General features: G+C 39.0%; 1 protein-coding gene across 4 annotated transcripts in view; it reads left to right on the forward strand.

Annotated features, from left to right (window-relative positions):
• grb10b (growth factor receptor-bound protein 10b) overlaps positions 1–17,447 on the forward strand; it is a 99,241-nt gene that overhangs the window by 45,816 nt on the left and 35,978 nt on the right. For 3 of the 4 annotated variants that reach the window (XM_052578416.1, XM_052578418.1, XM_052578417.1), the window contains exons 4-5: positions 3,685–3,892; positions 5,120–5,261. In XM_052578416.1, coding sequence (XP_052434376.1) covers positions 3,685–3,892; positions 5,120–5,261 — 350 coding nt within the window. The remainder of the gene's footprint in view (positions 1–3,684; positions 3,893–5,119; positions 5,262–17,447) is intronic. The other variant, XM_052578419.1, reaches the window with a different exon arrangement.

The raw sequence follows: 17,447 nt of genomic DNA on the forward strand, positions 1-17,447 counted from the left end.
GCAAACACTGTTGAGCTATGGTTTATTATATTTGATGTACTCTATATATGTTGATCAGTGTCTCTTCAGAAGATTTGTATTAAACCACTTTTGTAATTATTTTTACTTTTTTAAAGCTTGAATAATCACTTTTCTTTAAATGTATTTGTTTATTTATTTAAAAAAAATATATTTTTTTTTGTTGTTGTTATCTAGAAAGTAGCTCCATCTACTGGTGTCTTTATTTACACTAACACTGAATGTATTCCATCCCGTTTTTTCTTTTTTTTTCTTTGATAATAATCATCTTTCTTTGTCGTTTTATCCAAAATGTGTGTCTAATTAGATTGTTCTGAACTGTTTTCATCAATAAGCCGAAAGTACACAGGTTAAGATGTTTACATGCCTTAATGGGTAAACATCAAATTGTGTCTCTCTTTTTAAAAATGTTTTGTTGCCAATTGACTCCAACCACTTTATTTTCCCTATCCATTTAAAACAAAATGACAAAATGAAAGTCTTGCTTGTTGTTTTTATGGAAAATGTATTCAAATCAATTATCTAGAAACACGGTCAGTCTCCTTAATTGGAATTGAGTGGTTCATGAGTCAGGCCCCAAGCAGCCATGCACCAGCTCCGGCTCCGGCACTACAACCACTCCAGTGTATAAGTGGCAAAAAAAGTTGGCAGAACTCAGTTTACCTCAGCCTGGAATTTAAACAGCTCTCTTGACTATAATCAGATTCTGGCGGCGCAGTCTCTACTTTCACAAATACGGTTAGCATTAGTTTAATCAGCTGATTTCCCACACGGTAATAAAACAGTACATTTGATGCAGTGTTCCCATGGCTGCTGAGTCATTTTGCAATGCATTCCGCACTCGCTGAATGCTGAGCACTGAGTGCAGCTGGCGGGGCTGGAGGAGCTGCTCTACTGAATCCTTCATTTCTCAGAGATGTCTGGGATGAGTCCCAGGCCCTCCTCATTGCCATCTACCTGAGAAATCTACCAGATCTACATTTTCATATTTTCTGTAAAAGCAGCATGCTTTTAGAATTCACTCCCTCCATTTAGAACGGTTTACTTGCCTCATACCCTGAGGAAAGATTGAAGGATTGGTTCATGCATTGCTGTCTCTCGGGATTTCTCTGGACAATTGACAGTTAAACTAACAATGTAACAAAGTAACAATGCCTGATTCATGGAGAAATCATTCTTTTGTGCTTATTACACACCTTTAACATTGAAACAATGTCAATGTTCAGTTGTTTCGACATTAAAAAAATGTTGAAATAGATTTTAAAAAGGCTTCAAAATACATCTAAATTTTGAAATTTTAACAAGATTTAGGCCTACGAAAATGAAGATGTTAAAATCTTTCCCCAATTGCTTTGTAAATTTGAAAGAATATATAGCAGAGATTCAACCTTGATCCAAGGCGTTGATTCACCTATGGATAAATGTTGTAATGCCTTATAGGTTTCAATTAATTGATTTCGGTTTGAATCATATGTTGATGAACAGAACTAAGATATATATATATATATATATATATATATATATATATATATATATATATATATATATATATATATATATATATATATATATATATATATATAGTCTCACGTTTGTGTTTCCCAAATCATCAGGTGTTTTTCTTCCAAAGTGCCTGCATAAGACCCTGTCTGGGACAGTTATTTTCTAAAAACATTTTTTGAGAATAGACAGTGGATTTCCAAAATCGAAAAAAATAAAAAATATAAAAAATAAAAGGATCACATAGGCTGTTTAGGTCAAAAAAAAAGAAAAAAGGATGACAAAAACTGATTGTTTTAATTGTTTTGCTGTGTAAATTGTTTTGATTTGTTTCCACTTGTTTGTTTTAGCACCCTCTGCTGGACATACAAAAATGTTTCTTTAAATTAAGTGTTTGCTTTACAGCAGGCCACACTGTTAAATGAATAATAGACACGCATGCTTACACGCACAAGCACACAGACACAAACACACACACACGCGCACGCACACACGTTTGTTTTGGTGAAAAGTGGGGACATCTCATTTGCGTAATGGTTTTTATACTGTACAAACTGTATATTCTATGGTCCTACACCTAACCCTAACCCTCACAAGAAACTTTTTGCATTTTTAATTTCTTAAAAGGCTAATTCTGTATGATTTATAAGCGTTTTGAAAAATGGGGACTTAGGTTACTGTATGTCCTCATATGTCACCCTCTCCTTGTATTTGTTGTGTCCTGATATGTCACAAAAACAAGAGCACACAGAGCTGTGTCCTGATATGTCACAAAAACAAGAGCACACAGACACACACACACACACACACACTGTGAATAATAATTTACACATCCCCAAGTAATTCCAAACCTGTATGACAGGTTACAATTTAAGTAATATCTGATTTGACAGCAAATAATTAAGTGCAAAACAACGACAAAAACAACCAAACTAAAACTAATTCTATATGATTCATTCATGCCTCAAAAAAATCAATATTGAGACATGATGTGGTCAGAACTCTTAGCAGGTTGAGTAGATTATTATCAATCAAACAAACAGGGTGTTTATCACTCACAGCTTCAGGAGATTCTAAATATGATTAAACATTTCAATAAATTTTTTAAGATATCAAGCTTTAAAGGTCCAGTCTCCATTCATTGTAATTCCATAGAATTAAGTGACATGAATGTGTGTGAACTTGCGCTTTAAATGAATGAGTTTATGAGTTTAGATTTAGAAGTACAGTTAAAATTAACATAAGTGCACAGATTTTAATGGATTTATTCAGCACTAAAACAGAACTGCATTATGTTTGATGTTTGCCAGAAATGTGGTTCAGAGTGTTGTTTTGTCACGCTATTAAGGCATGTTCAATTAAAATAACCTGCCAATCACAACTCTCTGGAGCAATAGACCAGTTTGTCAAGTTTCAAAAGATAGTCGGGGTTCAAACAGGGGACATCCCAAACATGCAATATGAAAACAGAATTGTAGCTATATTAATCAATACTAATGTTTATTTTAATTTTATACAATTTATAATTCATAACCCAAGACCTTTGTCCCTTTTACCCCATGGCGTGACTTCACTCTCAACCTCCCCACGGTGCTAAAGCCTGAGTGTGTGAATGTATCTTAGCTCTCCAGGATCTCTAAGTAGAGAAGGGGCTTACCTGTCTCTATTAATACATCAGCTGATCATCTGATTATCTGATGGGTTTTCAGAAAAAGGTCTTTCAGAGGGCACAGCTACACATGGGGTGCCAAGTAAAGCACAGAAAAAGTGTAAATAAAATAAAAATAGGTGCATATATTAGCTCAGTTACGATTTAAAAAGTTGAGAATGAGACTGCAGTACAATGTGTGAGTGTATTAAATTGCCCTCTGGTGGTGTAATCATATAGTGCATCCCTGAAAGTAAATAAATTGTGCATGATCTTACAAACATGATAAAATACCAAGTATAGTAAAATGGCTGTGACATGAAACAACTCTTGTCCATAGCAATGCTCAGCACCTGCAGGCAAAAAAAAAAAAAAAAAAAAAAAGATTTTAAAAGCATCCTTTTTGTATGATAAAAGGAAACTGATTAATTAACAGACTTGATGATTAGACTTGATGTTATATCTGATAGTAATTATTATATCTGATGTGTTTTTCTTCCTATTTCTCTCCCTGCCAGAAGATGACGTGGATCTTGAAGCTCTGGTAAATGACATGAACTCATCCTTTGAGAGTCTGTACACTTCTTGCAGTGTGCAGACAGAATCCACTCCACTGCTGCACAACGGCCAGCCGCACCGCTCTTCCACATATCAAACACAGGCTCAGCCCACCTCCCCACACCAGAGACTGCACCGGTCCCAGCCCATGCACATCCTCGCTGTCAGGTGAAAACCATGCACATAATGTATATACCCATACACACACACACACACACTGTGGCCCCAAAATGTATTAGGACACTAAAGCCACATGCGTGAGTAGGGGTGCTCTAAACAGGATTTTTGAGGCTGATATAAAACCTTCTTTATATCTTTTATACATATGTATAGTGTTACTCCAGTCAGGATTTTTAGACATTTATTCAGGGCCTGAATTTCATTTTATTTTTTTATTATTGGGGGAATTCCCCTCTTAGGTGTCTCTTGTGAGAGGGGAAATGTAAGCGACATATTATTCAAGACTTTTTACTTGTGCATTTAGCCTGATTCAATATTAAGTTGCTCAAGCAATTGGCAAAAATTTAAACTACATTTCTTACGTTAACATAAATGTACCATTGACAGCTTTACTGTCTTTTCTTTTGCTTTTGAATCTCTATTTCATCCAATTCTGCTGTTCATAAATAACTTTGTTTTCCTAACTCCACGAGTGCAATTTATTATTGCATTCATTATTTAAAACTGCTCTTTCCCTGTAAACCTAGCCAAAAAGCCATATGGGTTGACTGTGAAACACAGTAGACTATAATAATATGCATTTATGGTGTAATTACTACATTTTTGTGTCAATTCATGTTCATATTTACAAAACAATGCACTGTTACTTTAATTCAGCACTTGCAGCGCAGCAACACAATTTGCATGCAAATTACATTACAACTTCAAAAATGTTTTAAAAACAGCACTACAGTCTTTTTCAACTTGGCTTTCTTTGTCTCCATCAAGAGTGGCGCTCCTGTTATTCCATTGCTCTGTTGTACTGAAACCTCTGAGAATAAATGGTTTCCATTTGGTGAGCGTGTTTTTCCCTCTCAGCTGTGGATCACAGCAGGAAGTTGAGCATAACGAGCTCGTGAACGAGGGTTCACTCAAGCAAAGGTTCATTCAGAGGTTACCGTTCAGACTTCAGCTCTGAATTCCCTATCACACACTCCCTCATGCCCTCAAATCTAAGGCATTAATGTCTGTGTGTGTGTTTCAGTTTTTCTCTGAAGTCCCCACTTCAAAAGGACTCCTCAACTACTGACTTCAAAAAATGGCCCTAAATGCTAATGTTGCCCAAAGCTACCAACCATTCTAGGCCGACAGTAATACCCTTGTGAGACAAGGTTCTTTGCACATTTCATGTCTGTAATATAACCCTAAATCTGAGATTTTAATTCATTCCTCCAGAAGACTTCAGGAAGAGGAGCAACAGTACCGAACGTCCTCTCTACCTGCCATCCCCAACCCCTTTCCTGAGCTCTGCAGCCCCGCGAATTCCCCTACGCTCAGCTCTGGCTCCTTACCTCAGTGTCAGCCCTCAGGCAAATATGTAAGAGACCCTTTGTTCTCATTCTTCTCTCTCTCTTGAAGGAATAGTTCAATCAAAAATGGAAATTCTGACATTATTTACTTGCCCCCTTGTCTTTCCAACCCAGCATATCTTTTTTTTCTTCCATGGAACACAAAAGGATAAATTCTGAAGAATATTTGTGCAACTCATTTTTGTAAAGCATTAGTTCATACTGACTACAGTCATGCTCCAGAAACCACAAAACAGCAAAAATGTAGTCAGAAAAGAACCATAAATGTATTCCAAAATAACTTCTGATGCATATGATGGCTTAGGGTCGCTGGCTTCAGTTTGGTGCATTAGAGTTATTTATTTTATGGTGTGTCTATGTGTGTGTGTGTGGGGGGACAGCTGGTGTCAGTATGGACCGTCATTTATGGGAAAGATTCTTAATTTTTTTTATTCCTTCTGTGTTCCATGGAGAAATTAACAACACACCGTTTTGGAACAACATTAGGGTTGGGTAAAGAGTGACAGATATCATTTCTGTTTGAGTTATTCCATAAATCTTTCTGTATGGTTATTAATGTTACTTTGAAAGGCCTCTCAATGTGTTTTTTTTTTATTTTATTTTTATTTTTTATTAGTAAAGGGGACTGTTGGGATAACATGGTTGTTGGTGTAATTTCGAACATGCTGAATTTCTGTTCAGTGTGGTGTATTGCTTTGACATGTGTCTAGACACTGGTTTCCCAAGAAACGTGTCACTTCCTTTACAGTGTGACTCATATATTCTTACAGTAAGTTACTTACAGCAGTAATAAAACGTTATGTCCACTTGTATGTCCCCTATAATCATGTCTTCATTCAAAATGAAATAAAATCTTTTTGGGAATTTATAAAAGAGCCGTTTTTTAGCCGTTAACGCAATAGGACAGATGGGAAGTGGCAAGAAAATATTGAGAAAAGAGAAGAGGTGTGATAAGAAAATGATGGAAGGCTGATTTGAAATCAAATTACCTAAGGACCACTATGTAACTTAACTAAGCATATGCCAAATGCAACACCATGCTAGACCATGATTATGTTGTTTTTAAGGCACCTTTATGCGTTTGTTTACATTGCACTCAAATTGTTTGGATCTGTGTGTGTGAGCATCTGTTGTGTGCCTGTGTGTAGTGTGTATATATAGCTTTCTCTGGACCCCTGGCTGTTACATGTGAGCTGAGTGAGGCCCTGATATATTCCTGGAAAGTCTTGTCATTGCTCAAGGGTAACCACATCCATATGGTGCCACGGTCTGTTACGGTAACATGGCCCCCATGTTACCGTAAAAATCGCTACAGACATTAATAAATTACCCTAATCCCTCTCTCTTTACTTTTATTGTCCTGTGGATGGAACCCAGTAGGGGTCTAAGTGCTAGAGAAGGATTCTGGTCAGTCCAAAAGAGAAAACAACCTGGAAGAACACCTGGAAGAAATTTAAAACAGCTGACAAATCATCAGTGACTGATGATGTCCATAAATGTTATCAAGATATCAAGCACATTGCCTGTTGTTTGTATGTGGAGTGAGTGTGAATAGCAGATGTTATTTGCAATATGAGAAATGAGAACATACTTGTTGCATGGCCTGTGACTTGACATTGTGTTTACAAAAGATGTGAGCACCACGTCTCAACATGACAGAATTAAACCACCTCTTCATTCTAATTAACCAGGGCGTGCCATTAGAAGCACTGATTGAGGTTTATTGTTATGCCGTGTTTATATTTTTGACTTAATTTTTTTTTTTTTTTTTTTGTCAGAGCTATGGTGCAAACCAACATTTTTTTTCTTTCTTCCATGGAAAACAAAAGTAGAAAATTCTGAAGAATATTTTAGTCAAGCCACCTTTATTTATATAGCACCTTATACAATTGACAGTTTAAGTCAATTGAGTCAGTGATGTCATATATATATATATATATATATGTATGTATATATATATATATATATATATATATATATATATATATATATATATATATATATATAAATGACCACATTAGCCCAGTTCTGTCAACACTGGAATTGCATTTTAAAATCTTGCTAAATACTTATAAAGACATAAATGTATATATATGTACCTTTATACAAATATAGGCCACTAAGAAGGCACTAAGCCTGTAATTAATATAATACAAAACAATACAAAAACACTGAAGTTTCTCTTTTTTTCTGAAGACACTTTGAAGAATGTGTTTAACCAGACCATTGATGATCCTCATGTAGTTCCATGGTTAGTTTTAGCACATTTACAATGTATTAACTTTAAATGTAAAATCAAATAGCATACTAGAGTTAAAAATTAAAAAAGGGTGGTTTACACGTGCTTTAGTCTGTTTGTCAAATCATCAGAATCAGAAAGAGCTTTATTGCCAAGTATGCCATGTAATGTGTTTTAGTGACTTAAGCTTCCAGTACACAGAGACAACACACAGACAAAAAAATAATAATTGCTAATAAATAAGTGTATAAACAATTGTTCTATTAGTGATAATGGATTAGGATTTAGTAAGATTCAGGGATATACTAGACTAGGATGAAGGGGTAAAAAATAAATATAAGGATATTGCACGTTTTTATTGCATAAGTGGGGAACATTTAAATGTTCATGAGGTAGAAAAGTCTAAAAAAGACAATTAGACAGCTTCAGCTTATCAAGAATGCTGCTGCCAGGATGCTGACTAGAACCAGAATATCTGAGCATATCACACCAGTCCTTGTGTCCTTACACTGGCTTCCAGTTACATTTAGGATTGATTTTAAAGTACTTTTACTCTTATATAAATCACTCAATGACCTAGGACCGAAATATATTGCAGATATGCTCACTGAATATAAACTTCGATTAGTTAGAAATACCAAGGGTTCACACAAAACAAAGGGAGTCCACCTTTAGTTATTATGCCACCTGCAGCTGGAATCATCTTCCAGAAGAGATCAGATGTGCTAAAACACTAGTCACATTTAAATCTAGACTCAAAACCCATCTGTTTAGCTGTGCATTTATTAAATGAGCACTGTGTAGTGTCTGAACCGATTGCACTGTATTTTACGTATTCACTGTATTTTATGTAAAATAATTTTCTATTTTTAACTGTATTAAATTCATTTTAAATAAGTGAATTTTAAAATAATTTCCAAAGTTTTAAAATTGCTTGTTTTATTATTTCTTCATGACTATTTTATTTTCTTTTATGTTAAGCACTTTGAATTACCATTGTGTACGAAATGTGCTATATAAATAAACTTGCCTAGACTGCCTGGGGGAAGAAACTGTTCTTGTGCATGACTGTCCTGGTATTTGCGGCTCTGAGGCGCCGGCCAGATGGCTAAAGTTCAAAGATTGGGCAACTTGGATGTGAGGAATCCAGAGTGATTTTCTGAGCCCTTTTCCTCACTCTGGATGCATACAGTTCTTGAAGGGTGGGCAGGGGAGTACCAATAATCCTTTCAGCAGTATGAACCTTTCTCTGTAGTCTTCTGATGTCTGATTTTGTAGTTGAACCAAACCAGACTGTTATTGAAGTACACAGGACAGACTTAATGATGGCTGAGTAGAACTGTTTCAGCATCTCCTGTGGCAGGTTAAACTTCCTCAGCTGGCGAAGGAAGTACAACCTTTGTTGGGCCTTTTTCACAATGGAGTCAATGTAATTGTCCCACTTCAGGTCCTGAGAGATGGTGGTTCCCAGGAATCTGAATGACTCCACTGCAGCCACAGTGCTGTTCATGATGGTGAGTGGGGGGAGTGCAGGGGGGTTTCTTCTGAAGTCCACGATCATCTCCACTGTTTTTAGCATGTTCAGCTCCAGGTTGTTAAGACAGTCAGCTGCTCAACCTCTTGTCTGTAAGCAGACTCATTGCCATCGTGGATGAGGCAGATGACTGTAATGTTGTCTGCAAAATTCAGGAGTTTGACAGAAGGGTCTTTATAGGTGCAGTCATTGGTGTACAGCAAGAAGAGCAGTGGGGAGAGAACACATCCCTGAGGGGCACCAGTGTTGGTAGAGCAGCTGTTTGACATGAATTTCCCCAGTCTCACTAACTGTTGCCTATCTATCAGAAAGCTGGTGATCCACTGACAGATATAGCTAGGAACAGAAAGCTGGGTCAGTTTGATCTGGAGGGCTGTTGGGATGTTGGTGTTTAAAGCAGAACTAAAGTCCACAAAGATGATCTTCACATAAGTCCCTGTTTTGTCCAGATGTTTCAGGTTGAAGTGCAATCCCATGTTGATTGCATCATCCACGGTCCTGTGTGCTTGGTAAGCAAACTGCAGGGGGTCCAGTAAGGGTCCAGTGATGTCCTTCAGATAAGCCAGAACCAGTTTTTCAAATGACTTTGTGACGACAGAAGTTAGAGCCACAGCTCTGTAGTCGTTAAGTCCTGTTATCTTGGGTTTCTTTGGAACGGGGCTCCAGAGATCTGTTGAAGATCTGTGAAAAGATGTGGGCCAGCTGGTCAGCACAGGTTTTCGGACATGCTGGTGTAAGGCCATCTGGGCCTGTTGCTTTTCTTCTTTTGTTCTTCCTGAAGACCTAGCGCACATCATCTTCACAGATTTGAAGAGCAGGAGGGGTGGAGAAGGGGATTGCAATGAGGTGTTAAAGGTTGGTCAGAATAGGTGTTGGGGTTTTCAAATCTACAATAAAACTCATTCAGGTTGTTAGCAAGTCGTTGATTAGCCTCAGTGCAGGGGGATGGTGTCTTGTAGTTAGTGTTGGCTGTCAGTCCTCTTCACACTGAAGTTGAGTCATTGGAAGTAAACTGGTCTTCCAACTTTTTATCATAGGTTTTTTTTTAGCCGCTCTAATCTCTTTGTTCAATGTGTTCCTGGCCTGATTGTACAATACTCTGTCCCCATTTCTGTAGGCATCCTCTTTGACCTGACAAAGACATCTGAGTTTTGTTGTAAACCGTGGCTTATCATTGTTGAATGTTAAATAAGTCCTGGTAGGAATGCATATATCCTCACAAAAACTAATATAGGATGTCACAGTCTCTGTGAGGTCATCCAGGTTGGTGGTAGCAGCTTCAAAAACTCTCCAATCAGTGAGGTCAAAACAAGCTTGAAAATCATGCCCTGTTTCGCTGGCCCATCTCTTCACAGTCTTCACTACAGGTTTAGCAGTAGTAAGTTAAGTTTCTGCTTGTAGGTCGGTATAAGATGACATAGACAGTGATCAGACAGCCCCAAAGCTGCTCGTGGAACAGAGTAATATGCATCCTTAATTGTGGTGTTACAGTGATCCAATAAGTTACTGTCTCTGGTGGGATATGTAACATGCTGTCTGTATTTTGGCAGTTCACGGGAGAGATTGGGTTTATTAAAGTCCCCAAGAGTTTCTGTAAAGCTGAGCTCACGTGCACTTGCGGAGGAATGTAAACACTAACCAGAATGAAATAGAGAAACTCTCGTGGTGAATAGAACGGCTTGCAGTTGACAAACTGCACTTCTACATCTGAACAGCACATCTTCTTTAACACAGTTACATCTGTACACCACCGTTCATTGATGTAAAAGCATCGCCACGTGATTTCCCTGTTAATTCTGCATCACGCTCTAAACAGCTAAAAATCCGGCAGATGGAGCGCACTGTCCAGTATGGCGTTATTCAGTCAGGTTTCTGTGAAACACAGAGCAGCAGAGTGTGAGAAATCCTTATTTGTACAAGAGAGCAGAACAAGTATTTCCATTTTGTTAGGTAGAGAGCGGAGATTTTCCAGATGGATGCTAGGCAACGGCGTTCGAAATCCGTGCTTACTGAGTCTGACAAGTGCTCCCGTTCGCTTTCCCTGTCTGCGCTTTTGCGCATTTGCACATTTGATCAGCGCCACTGCTCCTCCGTCAATAACGTTCAGTAAAACGTCTGAATAATTGAAATCCGGTTAAGAGATCTTGTGGTGTGTTCTAGAGCTGTAATCGGGCCTTAAAAGTTAGGCCCGACAGGACCCGAGCCCGACAAGTACATTTTGATTGACAGCTTTTTTAAAGCCCGAACACGTTTACAGCCCGACATTATTCAAATGTGCGCACGCACACAGCTCTTTTGCCTTTTGTCAACAATGAGTAATTTATTCATGTTTTAACATAATTTACTCATAACTAACATAGACTAGACCACTTGGAAGTTGGAATAAAGAAATAAAATAAGTCCTCTGTGACATCGTAACATCTCAGCATTCTAGACATAGGCTCATTTAACCTATAAATACACCAACGCAACAATAAAAACGAAAATAATTGAATCCACTGTAGATGTCTTCAGCGCGTTCCTGCGCTCACTGATGGTGCGTCATTATTCATTCATTATTCTCATTATAAACATGGTCAAAACTTTTCCACACCTCAGAGTTTGCTTTAGTTGCTGGTGCAATCAAAATGTAATCACTAGAGGCAAGCCTCCGTTACACCTGCTCAGCATTCATTTTCGCATCTTTCTCGCGCTATTCGAAACACATCACATGACCGCTCGTTTACCTCGCAAACCGGAGCGCAAGCCCGAGCCCGGCCCGAACCCACGTAAGATGATAGAAATTAAGCCCGAACCCGACCGAACCCGTCGGGTCCCGACAGGTCCCATCAGGTTCGGGCAAAGATCTTCAGCTCTAGTGTGTTCTGCCGAATGTTCAGCAGTTCGTCCTTGGTGAAACTGGTAATGTTTGTTAAACAAAAAACTGAAAAAAAAAAAACCAGAAGAAAAACAGTTAAAACACTGGAGGGCCAAGCATTGAAGCAGCCGTGTGCGGCACCATCGAGAGCTAGAAGAGAGGCGTCGCACATCGAGAGCTCATCAAAATAAGTATACTTCTTTAAATCACTACTCATGATTAAAAATGTACATCAAAGTAGAGCTTCACATTTATAAATTGCGTGTTTTTAAAGTCTACTTAAGTGTTTTGAGAAGCAGTCATGAAGGTTTACTATCTTAAGTAGCCTTTGATTTCATAAAATTATCTGCACATTGTTTTTGTTTAAATATACCTTTTAAAGTGATTTGAAGTACACCAGAAGTACACGTTCAATATGATTAATCATACTTCTTTTTCACATAGTTGTGCTTTCTTTCATTAAAATGAATGCCACATTGAAACTATTAATTGCTATTTATGCTGTTTCATTCCTGCCAACATACTCAAGTTTGGCATGTGTTTTTAAATACACTTTGGGACCACTGTAAGTATCCTCAGAGTGTTGTATAGAGGCACCATAGTGTGCTCTCGAAATCATATGTGTTATGAAGCTGGTTTTTGGACTCTTTTACATGTTACCTTCCCACAGCTGCTTCTGGTTTGCACCCCCTGGATAGTTTTTCTCAAATGCACGCTCAAAGAAGTGCAGATGTCTGACGGCCTGCTTGCCTGGTAAGAAACAAGGCGTTTTTGTGTTTACAGAATTTTCCGAGCTGCGGGCGCTTTCTGACAGGCCCCCATTGCTCTTCTAGATCCCACGCGGAAGGCACGCGAACCAGAACGCTACTACAAGCCAGCCGGCCCATTAATAGCATGCCATGGCTCTGCAAAATTCAGAAATCGTAGTAATTTATTGTGTCTCCTACCTGACTCAAGTTTATTTTAAAGTTTATTTGTAACAGACTTGTAGCAGGGTTTATTCCATTCTAGAATCTTCTAACATTATCAGAAACACACCATGAGCACAGTGAGAGAGAGAGAGAGAGAGAGAGAGAGAGTAAAATGTAAGCTTTAATCCATTTAAAGCACTCACTGACATCAGGTTCTGGCACCCACCAAGAAGGCCTGGAACTGAAATAAGGGGATGAGCAATATGCTTAATAGTATCTTACCTCACTTTAATGTGTTGATGCATTTTTACTCTAGGGTGAGGTAAGCGGCTGGAAATAACCCAGAACTGGGATGGGCTCGCAGGCTCATCAAGCCCACACAATACAGCACAACTTGAGATAGGATGAGGAGAAGTGCTTACTGTGTTGGGTTAGCTGTAGTCGCTGAGGTGTGGTATGGGCAGAGGTAGCCAATTGGTCTGAGATCATTATGTCTGTTTTTGTCACAGCAGGAGGTGATATTTAAGAAATATCACATCAGAAGATAGTGTCATTATTCCAAATATTGAAACAGGTACAGCAGTGCTGATGTTCAGACCGCATGATGAAATTATATTTTATCACACATGTAATCAAGTTGTTGGCTCACACAAGACTCTTACATTAGTTGCTTATGAATGAGAAGTTAGTGTGTCCAATATAGTGTCTTTAAATAACAACATTTGCATAAAAAAACAGAACATGTTAAGATTTTACTACAGATATCTGTACTTTAGTAAAATGTGTAGGGACTCAGTTTGTTTGTTTCTCTGCTTTCTGATTGTCATCATGTTTCCTGTTTAGTTTGTTGTATTACCTGTATATATACATTTTGGATAGATGCATTTCCATTGGATTAATTTCTTTGTCTATATTAATCTTGATTCTATAAATGATAGACACACACTTTTTCTATTTACTTATTCAGTTTTTGCTTTGCTAATCAACAAAGTTACCAACATAGTTGCACATCTCCCAGAAAGACAGCAGTGGTGTTTTGTATTCGATTAAATCAGCATTTTTTACTTAATCAGACAGTTCAGTAATGATTCAATGATTCACTCACAAAAACAGTGACATGTTTTGTTCCTGAATGAGTCATCATTTTGAACAGATTGGTTTAGTGAATTATTCAATAAATAGTTCCAAACATATTAGTCTTTCTTCTGTGGAGCATAAAAGAAGATATTTCAAAACAATTTCCAAAATGTCTGTCTTTTTTTTTTTTTTTTTTTTTGTATTCCACATGAAAAAGAAAGTCATACAGGTTTGGAATGACATTATGTAAACGATGAGAGAATTTTCATTTTGATTTAACTATCCCTTTAATAATGGAAAGAGGACAGTACCAATTTTAAATTCATGTATTGGACCTCACACGGCCTATCAGAAATGTTGCATTTTGCCTTATTTTGTTCTGGCAAGTTTAAAATACTTTTCGGTTCAAATGATTTCATGTTTCATTAGTAGGCAATACTCTGATGCTGTCAGCATTTACACTTCACATGCAATGTAGCCATTTTGGGTCCCTGACAAAGTGTGGTTTTAGTGATGTGATCATAATTTTTCCAAGATGTATTGCATTCCAAGACTCTTTTACCATTGTAGCTATTTCAGGGGTTGTGTGTCTTGCTCGAGGACACAGTGGTGATAACTCAAATATTGCATGGCTTAAACTTACTAAAAGTTTTGCCACCTCAAAGGTTTAGCCATAGGGTTCTGGTTACACGACTATGCATGGCCATGCTATGTCTGTGCATGTTATGATACCATACACCCAAACATGTGGTCCTATGATGCCAAGACAGTATGGATCTTTATTACACTGAAGTTCTGTAATCCATTTTCTGATCCTCCAGCTTTGTGCACTGAACTCACAACTGGTTTATCTCATGGTCTTAGAGTGGTAAATAAAACTCTGGTATTCTGAGGAGTCCCAGGCCCCTGTTTGATTAGAACAGAGTTCCATGTGTGTTTTATTTTGTCACAGTTAAAATGACTATTGTCAGAAATATGCCTGCTGTTTCAAATACATATTACCATAGTAATAAAAAAATAATTACTTTTTTACATAAAAAAAATACTTTTTGACTACCATATTTGCATTGTACTACAAACTATGTCAGATAATACCATGGTATTACCATGATACATGACCAAAACTTTCGTTGTAGTCTATTACCACATTGCCATCTTCATAAAATCATAATTATTTGGTATAAACAATGATGTTTTACGATAAACATGTTCATACGTCATGGTACCATGTTTCTTAAAAGAATACCATAATATGGTACACATACAAAAATAAAAACAAAAACCCACTATGTCTTACCCTTGCTCACACTAGACACATACAATTAAGCTTCTGCTGGTCAGGCTCCTCAAAGGGAGGAGGACAGAAGGCCTAGAGTACGACAGGCCCAAGGGAGTAGGAGGGAACTTTAGGTACATAGCCCCCTCGCAGCTAGAAAAACCCTTTGGCCAGACCAGGCGCAAAGTTTAGGTTAGAAGGCGCCACTGAGAGGTCCTGCAAATCCCCAATTGCCAGAAGGAAGGTAGTTTTAATAGTGAGATGACAATCAGATATCTCCTCTATAGGCTCAAGAGGAGGCTTACAGAGAGCCTCTAACACCACAGCCAGGGTCATGAGATAGTACGGGAGGCCTAAGCCTCAGCTCACCGATGAGTAAACTTGTAACTAGGGGATGTCTGCCCACTGAATGGCCACCAAGAGGGGTGTACACCTTAAGGCTGCACAATATTGAGAAAAATGTACATTGCGATATTTAATTTTTTTGAGATATATATTGCGGTCTGCAAGCTCTAACCTGTTAACATGGGAGCCGAATTAAAAACGGACACGCCACGCAGCTGAGACGCTTGCGCCACGCATCTAGTGTGTCGCCGGCCGCACGCTCACGCTCTCTCTCTCTCGCGCGCGCTCTTTGGCCCATACAGTTAATGAATAACGGATCAACTACGACAGCCTACATCGCACATCCTGCGATGTGACTATCGTGGATTTGTACATCGCGATATTGATGCTTAAAAAACACATCGTGCAGCCCTAGTACACCTTCAAGGTGGAGTGGGTCAACCCTGTGGAGAATCGGGCCTGAAGGAAATTCAGCACTGTACCAACTGGCAGTTAAATGGGTCTAGCTGTCAGTCTATGCACCAAGAAGTGAAAAGCTTCCACTTCAGTGTTTACAGTTTCCTCGTAGAGGGAGCTCTGGATTGGATGATGGTATCATGATCTCACCGGAAGCTACGAGTTGTGCCCCCTGAGGGGCCACACCCACAGCTTACATATTTGTAATTATGGTGCTCGATGTGCACATGAGATGGTGACTGCTCCACAGGCCACGGGCCAAGTGGCCACCCACGACCACTCCCCATTCCATGAGGGACGCATCTGTCGCTATCATTATGCAGTGACAAGCAGCTCACAGCACCGGGCCCTGAGACAAGAACCAAGGTTTCTACCTTAGAAATGTGGAGGGGAAAACCACTTGGTCTTGAACCACCACTGTAGGGGTCTCATGTACAGCAGGCCAAAATGTATCACGTTTGAAGCAGCTGACATCAGACCAAGCAGTTTTTTAAACTGCTTGACATTGAGTGACTGACCTCTCACAACTGCAGTGAGGACCGGCTCGATCCAAGCAGGAGAAAGAAGTGCTTTCATTGTGGTAGAATCCCACGCCATGTCCAGATAAGTGGTTCTCTGTAGTGGAGAAAGCACACTTTTCTTGGCATTTAGTCTTAACACTAGCACTTTCGTGTGAGCGAGAACAACATCTCGATGCCGAACTGCCATCTGCTCTGATTGATCTAATTTCAACCAATCATCAGTGTAGCTAAGTATGTGGATGCCCTGGAGTTGCAGAGGAGCCAGAGCAGCATCCACAAACTTCGTGAAAGTGTGGGATGAGAGTGCTTGGCCAAAGGGGAGCACCTGATATTGGTAAGCTTTGCCCCAAAAAGAGCAAACCTCAGGAACTTCCTTTGTTGGGGAAGGATAAAGATTCAGAACTATGCCTCTTTTAGATCAATCGTGACAAACCAATCATTAGACCTGATCTGAGACATGACTTGCTTGATTGTTAGCATCCTGAACTTCAGTTGCATGACTGAGCGGTTCAATTGACACAGATCTAAAATGGGACACCACCCTCCATCCTTCTTTGGAATGATGAAGTACCTGCTGTCGATGGCATCTTTCCTCAAGAGAGTGTTGACTTCTTGTTTCATTACCAGAGCCTGCTTCAAACACTGCCACTTGTTTACAAGCCTCCTGGCACCTGTCAACGATGGAATTGATGGCGTCACAGAACAGACTAGAAAGGAGAAAGTGGGGCATCTATGAGGAAGACCCTGTCCTTCCCTTTCATATCAGGTCAACCACAGATGTCTCTCTGCCGCCACCAGTTCTGCCATAGACTGGCCGATGGATTGGGTGGTATCTTTGGTGGCATGAAAAGACAGATCAGCATTTCATCTGAGCTCGGTGATATTCTCAAACTTAATCTCCTCGCCCTCATCCAGCTTTTTCAACAGAACGGTTTAGTGGGCCTGCAACTAAACCTTCATGGTGGGCCTCCATGGTGT

This window comes from Carassius gibelio, chromosome B16 (assembly GCF_023724105.1).
Source record: "Carassius gibelio isolate Cgi1373 ecotype wild population from Czech Republic chromosome B16, carGib1.2-hapl.c, whole genome shotgun sequence".
Taxonomy (NCBI): domain Eukaryota; kingdom Metazoa; phylum Chordata; class Actinopteri; order Cypriniformes; family Cyprinidae; genus Carassius; species Carassius gibelio.